This window comes from Tiliqua scincoides, chromosome 2, assembly GCF_035046505.1.
Source record: "Tiliqua scincoides isolate rTilSci1 chromosome 2, rTilSci1.hap2, whole genome shotgun sequence".
NCBI lineage: Eukaryota > Metazoa > Chordata > Lepidosauria > Squamata > Scincidae > Tiliqua > Tiliqua scincoides.
Genome location: NC_089822.1, coordinates 176,741,063 through 176,748,726, shown reverse-complemented (window position 1 = coordinate 176,748,726; position 7,664 = coordinate 176,741,063). Strand labels below are relative to the sequence as shown.

General features: G+C 43.7%; 1 protein-coding gene across 1 annotated transcript; it reads left to right on the top strand.

Annotated features, from left to right (window-relative positions):
- The first annotated feature begins 282 nt into the window (after positions 1-282).
- Positions 283-6,898, top strand: LOC136638886 (sulfate transporter-like). Its single transcript, XM_066612913.1, has 2 exons — positions 283-915; positions 5,291-6,898. Exons 1-2 carry the CDS (start codon positions 283-285, stop codon positions 6,896-6,898), a joined length of 2,241 nt encoding a protein of 746 aa, XP_066469010.1.
- The last annotated feature ends 766 nt before the right edge of the window (positions 6,899-7,664 follow it).

Sequence of the window (7,664 nt, the reverse complement as noted above, 5' to 3'; positions counted from 1 at the left end):
TTAAATATGTTTCAGTTTTAAGGGTATTTTTTTCTTTTTAAATGTTGTCTACTGCTTTCCTTTTATTGCAATGTCCTTAAGATCAAAGATTAGTCACACTGAACAAAATGGTCAAAAAGTTAATTACACTTTAAAAAAAATGAAATGTGCAGGTTTTCAGGATGGCAAATGACTTTACATGTGTGGAAGTAACAACTTCTTTTATAATAGTTTGTGGTTGTTATGCTACCAAATCCCATAATTAATCCTGGATGTGCTGGCTCTTTTAGTTACTTTCAAGCAATGGAGAGTGGTACTGCCACACAGATGTCTGAGCAAAGCAACAATACTCTTCACCAGAGTCATCACCAGATCACCATCCTCTCCTCTTCACCAGAGTCATCTTCTCATTATGTACATGTCAAGCTAGAAGAGTATGAACCTCCAGGTCTCAGTGTCAAGAAGCTCCTCAAGAAAGCCAAAGATAATTGCCAGTGTGATCGCAGAAGTATCACCAGCTTCTTCCTCAAGCTGTTCCCTGTAATAGAGTGGCTTCCTCGTTATAGCATCAAGGAACAGTTGCTTGGGGACATCATCTCTGGCTTGCTGGTTGGGATAGTTGCCATCCCACAGTCAATCTCTTACTCTGTCCTAGCAAGCCAGGACCCTATTTATGGGCTGTACACCAACTTTTTCTGTGCCATTATCTACTTTGTCATGGCTACCTCACGCCATAATTGTGTTGGCTCTTTTGGGGTCCTTTGCCTGATGATTGGGGAATCTGTAAACCGGCAACTGAAGTTAGCAGGGTATGACTCGGCTGTTGATGCTGACTTAGTGCCAAATGCCACACTGAATGGGACAGTTGCCTGTGACAGAAGTTGTTACGCAATCACTGTGGCAACGGCTTTAACTTTCTTGGTTGGCCTTTACCAGGTAAGGCTAAATCCACTGAAAAGTGTTACTTTCTATGCTCCTGTCCTTCTAGGAATCACTCTGAACCCAAATTCCCTCTTAAAATTATGTTACTTAAATCCAAGACTCAATTCAAATCAAAGGAGTGACACCATTTCCATTGCACTCCAACAGCTGTTAGACTGGCTCAAGATACTTTAGACTGCCACATATTCCTGCTTTATTTATGAAATCAACTTTCTCCCTAAGGTGACACACATGGAATTTCCAGCTGGTCACCCAGGCACTGACCAATCCAATACCTGCTTAGCTTCAGCAAAGCAATTGCATCATATGCCCTTGGAGTAGAGTCTTAATCGCATGGGCTTGAGTGTTTTGATCCAAAATAGCAAGTGGGGAAGAGCTGTATTTGACTGTGTTTCACTCGACATTCTTAGGATGCCACTCACTATAGTGGCATAAGGAAGTTATGGTGGCACAAGTTTATTTATGGTGGCATAAATAAACATCATTTAAGGAAGGCAGAAGTCAGTCCTACCCACTAGAATTCAACTATTTTCATTTATATTTTTATCATTATTATTATATAATTTTTATTATAATAATAAAAACAACTATTATTCATAATAATAACTGAATAAGCTCTCAAAATGACTTTTTGAAATAGAAACAATTTACAGAAATACAAATAGAAATAGAAATTTTTAAATAGAAATATTTAAACAATAATTTTTAAAAAAACATTTCAATAATATAAAATACTTAGATTAATTTCAAGTTGTCATTAGTTTACATTACTAACATGACACCTTCAGCAGCCTCAGGTTACTGAAAGACTGAAAAAATTCTGGGAGCCACCTACAGTTTTCTTCCCCCAAAAAGTAACTGTGTCCACATGTGTTGAGAATATTGCTGTTGTATAATGAAGTATAGCAAGTAACCACAACAAATGCTATTTAAACCCAAAGAGTTTTTGCAATTACTGTGATTTTGATTAGGAGCAAGCCTTTGAACGTTGATGTGAATCTTCCCACTCACCACCATGGCATATGAAACCCCACCCACCCCATCCTGAGCACAAGCACCAGTTTTTGTTTGCTTTGCTTTGGCTAAGCCAGTCCACAGTCCAGGACGGAGCTGTCGGGATGTGCTTTCCTGCCTTTGTGGGTTTGGATTAGATACAGAAATGTACAGAGATGGATGATATGGACCTGGTTCACACATGCATATTCATCACTCAGTGACAACAGAGGCAAGTGATGTCTTTCATAGGTGAATGACAAATCACAGATCAAACAACACAGCTTGAACTGTTATATCACTCTGTGTCACCTTACATGCGATGCCTTTCAGTGCGGCATTTCACATGTCCAACTTCAAGTCAAATTTTGAAACTTGATGCATGCATGTGAAGAACCACAAAGAGGAGTCACTGGTATGCAGAAAGTTCATCCTGAAGTAGCAGCAAACAACAAACTATATAGCAAAAGGTGCTATACAGATACTAAGGAAGACTAGTTTTAGTAATATACAATATAAATGGAACAGATACAAAATTGCAGAATTATATCTCTTCATAAGATGGTAATGAATTCCTGAAAAAAAAGTTCCTACCGATATGTCAAAGAGACTCCACTTCTACCTCTCTAAATCAGCAGTTCCCAAAGTCCTACTTGGACTTTGGAACCACAGGTAAGTATTTGTGGGGGTGGAACCCGGAGGGGGGTGTGGTGCTGCAGGGGCTTTTCACCTTATGGGGGGGGTGGATCGTGTTGGCCTCAGGGAGGCCCACAGTCCCCTCTGCAGACCTCCCCAATGCTAGAAAGTGTTGGAGGAAATTAAAAGTAGTTTCCTCTTTGGGGGGAAGCAGAGTAGCTTAAGCAGCAGACCCCCCCCCTTTGGGTATCACCCCAGGGAACCTCCCTCACCCGGCTGACTGCTAATCAATGAAAAAAGACAAAGAGGTAATGGCTTGTTAAAGTTGCAAAAAAAAGAAGTTGTTTACTTAAAGTTCTATTGAGTTTATATTTACAGCATCTGATTAGGATCAGAGGTTCAGCTATTACTTAGATAACAAGGCCCTAGAGCTGCCTTGCCCTGCATGCCATGTGCTCAAGATGGTGTGGGCATCAGAGCCCTGCTGTGTGCCACCTTAACAGGTCAGTGGTCAGAGGACAAGAGAGGAAGTGATCAGAGGAGAAGGGAAGGATAAAGGGTTAGGACCACACCCCCACAAGGATCACAGAGAGAACAGGTAAAAAAGAGTAGAGTCACTGGGCCATAGCTTGACCTCTTCTGGACAGCCCCCTCTGGACAGCAGACGGAGTTGCATCAACTCCAACAGAAAGCACTCTGTTTGGGGATCAGAGCGCACTTCCAGTTTTTCGCATGAAAACCAGCGGGACCTCCTGGACCTTCCCTGAGGCCAGTATGACCCCCAGGTAAGGTGAAAAGCCCCTGGGTTCTCACAGTGCCACAATCGCTGCAGTGTCCCTGGGACACCCATTACTGGGCCACTCCCCTTAAGGGGGCATGACCCAGTTCTGGTTCCCTATAGTGGGTCGCGTCCCACCACTTTGGGAACCACTACTCCAGATCACAGCTGGCTCAAAGTTATGCCTGCTCATGTTATCACCATGAGTATACACATTCCAGAAATCTTCACACTGGGTAGATATCCTTATGATGTAGGATACTATAGTAATGCAAATTGCAAGAGGAGATGGCAACTAACAATGTTCTTATGAACCTATGCAGTGCCTGGAGGATTTCAATTCTCTTTCTGTTTGTTGATTGACTCATGATTAAGAAAATGATCAAAACTGAACCCTTTGGACTGAGCTTCCATTGAGTGTTTCCAGCTCAGGAGATACTTGCACTTGCATTACTATGATAGAATCCTGCAGCATCTACTTCAAGTTAGATAAGCTGGTTGATTCTCCTGCTGTGACAATTTCTCAGATGTGGGAACTTATTAGGATAGTTTGAGTGGCATCTCCTTTGATCTCTCTCTGGCCTAGTGAGGTCAACTTGAAATCTCTAATTTGCTGCTCAGCTGAAGTTTTGCAAACTTCAATAGTACTGTATACACTAACAGTCCAATCCTATCCCCCACCATTCTACAGCATGCAGCCATGTCAACAGAGAGTGCACTGCTTGCTATGGTGGGTGGGCAACCAGAAGGGCAACCAAAGGTAAGTAAAAATATTTCACTTACCTCTGGGTGGGCCTCCTGGCTCCCTATGGATCTCCTCAGACCCACACCAGCTGTGTAAATGGCATAAGTCGGGGGAAAGGGGCAGGATGATGGGGATAGCATCCCATGCAAGTCGCTGCTGCTGAGATCCACCCTTCCTTCCCCCAAACTTCCCCCTGCCCTCTCCCTCCCTGCCCATGACATGGTCCTGTTGGGGTCAGCACAGCCTGATCTCTGGAGTGGTGGGAATATGAAGTTGTCAACACTTTGTGTTGAGAGCTCCAAATGGCCTGACAACAGCATGATATTCAGACACTGCTGGGCCTTTTATGAAAAGGCGTCTAGGCGTCTAGCCTAGACGCCTTTAAAAGGGGATTGGACAAGTTTCTGGAGGAAAAATCCATTATGGTGTGCAAGCCATGATGTGTATGCGCAACCTCCTGATTTTAGAAATGGGTTATGTCAGAATGCCAGATGCAAGGGAGGGCACCAGGATGAGGTCTCTTGTTATCTGGTGTGCTCCCTGGGGCATTTGGTGGGCCGCTGTGAGATACAGGAAGCTGGACTAGATGGGCCTATGGCCTGATCCAGTGGGGCTGTTCTTATGTTCTTATGTAAAGCATATTGGGAGCCCACAGGATTGGGCCGTAAATTCCCTACATATATACCACTTACGTTCCAGGGGTCTATATGTAAGTTGAAATGTACATAGCTTGAAACATTCAGTTCTTGCTGGCCTAGCCCTATCATGTCTGCACAAAAGCACCACCAAGGGACATACTGCAGCACGTGTTTCGCTGCTCTGCCACTTCATTCTTCACCCATGTGGGCATAGGGAAGCTCTGGGCAGTTGCATCTATGGCCCAACAGGATGTCCGGGCCATAGACACACTGCACAGAGTATGTCTATGCCCACATGGGTGAAGAACAACGCAGCAGAGCAGTGGAATAGTAAGTGCTGTTTGGGACAGGAAGGTTTTCATTGCTCAGTGGTCTCCTGTTTGGAGACTGCTGTTCTGGGGTATACTAAAAACATAAGGAGCAGTAAGGACCTGGGCCATACTTTCTAAGTTTAGTAGTAATTTCTTCATAATATTGACCCAGCTTTGATTGTAACTTCCCAAGAAATCATTACAGGTAGGATTCCCAATATTCATTCTGCCATGACCTATTCCGATACATTGATGTTTTTCCTTTTAGATTCTTTTGGGAGTTTTTCAGCTAGGCTTCATATCTGTTTATCTTTCGGAACCTCTTCTGAGCGGCTTTGTGACTGGATCCTCTCTTACCATCCTCACTTCCCAAATGAGTCTTCTACTGGGGCTGAAAATCCCTCGCCATGATGGAGTGGGGTCTTTCGTATTAACATGGATTGACATCTTCAGGTACCTCAACAAGACCAACATTTGTGACCTGGTCACTAGCATTATTGCGTTGGCCCTCGTCGTGCCAGTAAAGGAGATCAACAACCTGTTTAAGGACAAGATGAAGGCCCCATTTCCTATGGAACTTCTGGTGGTCATTGCAGGCACGCTACTGTCACATTTCTTTAACTTCAATGGCAAATACAAATCTAAGATCTGTGGCTACATCCCCACTGGTTTCAAGCAACCTGCTTTACCAGATCTGAGCCTTTTGTCAAATCTGGCACTAGATGCCCTACCCATTGCCATAATTGGTTTTGCCATGACTGTTTCCTTGGCAGAAATATTTGGCAAGAAGCATGGCTATCCAGTCCGGGCCAACCAAGAGATGATCTCCATTGGCATGGGTAATCTGATTCCATCTTTCTTCTACTGCTTTGCTAGCTGTGCAGCCTTGTCCAAAACCTTGCTGAAGGAATCTACAGGATGCCATTCCCAAATATCAAGTCTGATATCTTCAGCGGTGTTGCTCCTTGTGTTGTTGTGGATTGCCCCACTTTTCTACTCATTGCAAACCTGTATCCTGGGGGTAGTTACCATTGTAAACCTCAGGGGTGGCTTGCGGAAGTTTGCGGATATCCCCAAGATGTGGCGAATCAGCAAGATAGACACCGTGGTCTGGTGGGTCACCATGCTGTCTTCATCACTGATCTCCACAGAAGTGGGTCTTTTGGTAGGGGTCTGCTTTGCCCTGCTCTGTATCATCTTCCGTACACAGAGACCCCGAGCAACCCTCCTTGGTAAGGTGAATGATTCAGAAATCTATGAGGACCAGTTAACATACAAGCAGATAAGCAGCATTGCCAACATCAAGATCTTCCGATTTGATACTTCCCTATACTATGCAAACAAAGACTACTTTAGAAATTCACTTTTCCAGAAGACAGGAGTGAATCCTTCCCTGGTTGCTGCCATGCAGCAAAAAGCTAATGCAAAAGCAAAGGCGATGCAGGGCAAAAATGAAAACTGCTTTTCTTCAAAGTTTAACTGTCTAAAGGTCACCAAAAAAGGAGCCACGAGGGTTTCAACAGACGTTCCCATTCCAGCCATAGATATGCACACCTTAATAATTGACTGTGGTGCCATGCAGTTTTTGGACAGTGTGGGCCTTGGGGTGCTAAAGGAGACTCGCCATGATTACCAGAAGATTGGTGTCCAGGTCCTGTTGACCAATTGCAATCCATCAATCAGGCACTTGCTTCAGGCAGGAGGTTGGCTTACTGGGATGGAGGATTCAGAGCTGCTGTCCTTCCACAGTATCCATGCTGCTGTGCAGTTTGCTGAAAAACAGTACCAAGCTCAGCATAGGGGGAGTGAAACAGCCATAAATGGTTTCCTCAGCCCTGAGGCTGAGGATCTCTCAACATGCTCAAGTCTGGAATAACTGCTGTAGTTTTGGAATGGACGGTGCAGGATGTGAAATCACTGGGAATTTATTTAATACTGATTTTAAATCTCAGATAGTATCTGAATGGCCGTAACATGTCATCAAAATTCCAGGTTTGGCAGGCCAAGATGGATGCCTTTGCATTCATAAGCATTTTTATAGTCAAGATGGCTACAGCATTGCTTATACAATAATTCTCCTGGCATGGAAATGAAGTGGTGGGGGAAAGCTTCACTGTTTATTTTCTTCAAGCCAGAAGGCCATTTAAGGAATAAGACCCTGGAAGAAAAGTGACAACTTTCAAAGCAGAAGCTTAGTGATATTTACATCCTTTAAGGGTTGGGCTAGTATTTTATCAACATAAGAACACTATGAGGTAAAATAGGCTGAGAGAAAGAGGATTGCCTGTCTAGTGAGAGTGGGTCTACAGATGCAGCAGAATATGATTGGAATGAGCAGATAGAAAGCTCAGGTTCCTCTTTAGAGTGTGTGGGTGAGAAATACCCTTTTTGAAAGCTGCTTCATGTAAACCAAAATGCTATACAATTTTTTTAAAAGGCAAGCCAACCCTATCACGGAGAAAGATTATACTGCCGCTCTGGTTTTCTATTTTAGTACCAGTAGAAAACTGGTATTTCTATTTTAGTGCAGAAGGACATTACAAAATGTGGCTCTCCAACAACAGTGGAATGGGCCCTGCTCTCAACTCAGCATTCCACCACTTCCTTCCAACTCCTGTGTAGACCAGGCATGCGGTTCCGAT

Bases quoted from the DNA above. Each gene is read 5' to 3' on its own strand.
- LOC136638886 (XM_066612913.1), top strand. From the start codon at position 283: ATGGAGAGTGGTACTGCCACACAGATGTCTGAGCAAAGCAACAATACT. The intron at 916-5,290 runs GTAAGGCTAAAT...TTTTCCTTTTAG, and splicing joins TCTTGGTTGGCCTTTACCAG to ATTCTTTTGGGAGTTTTTCA.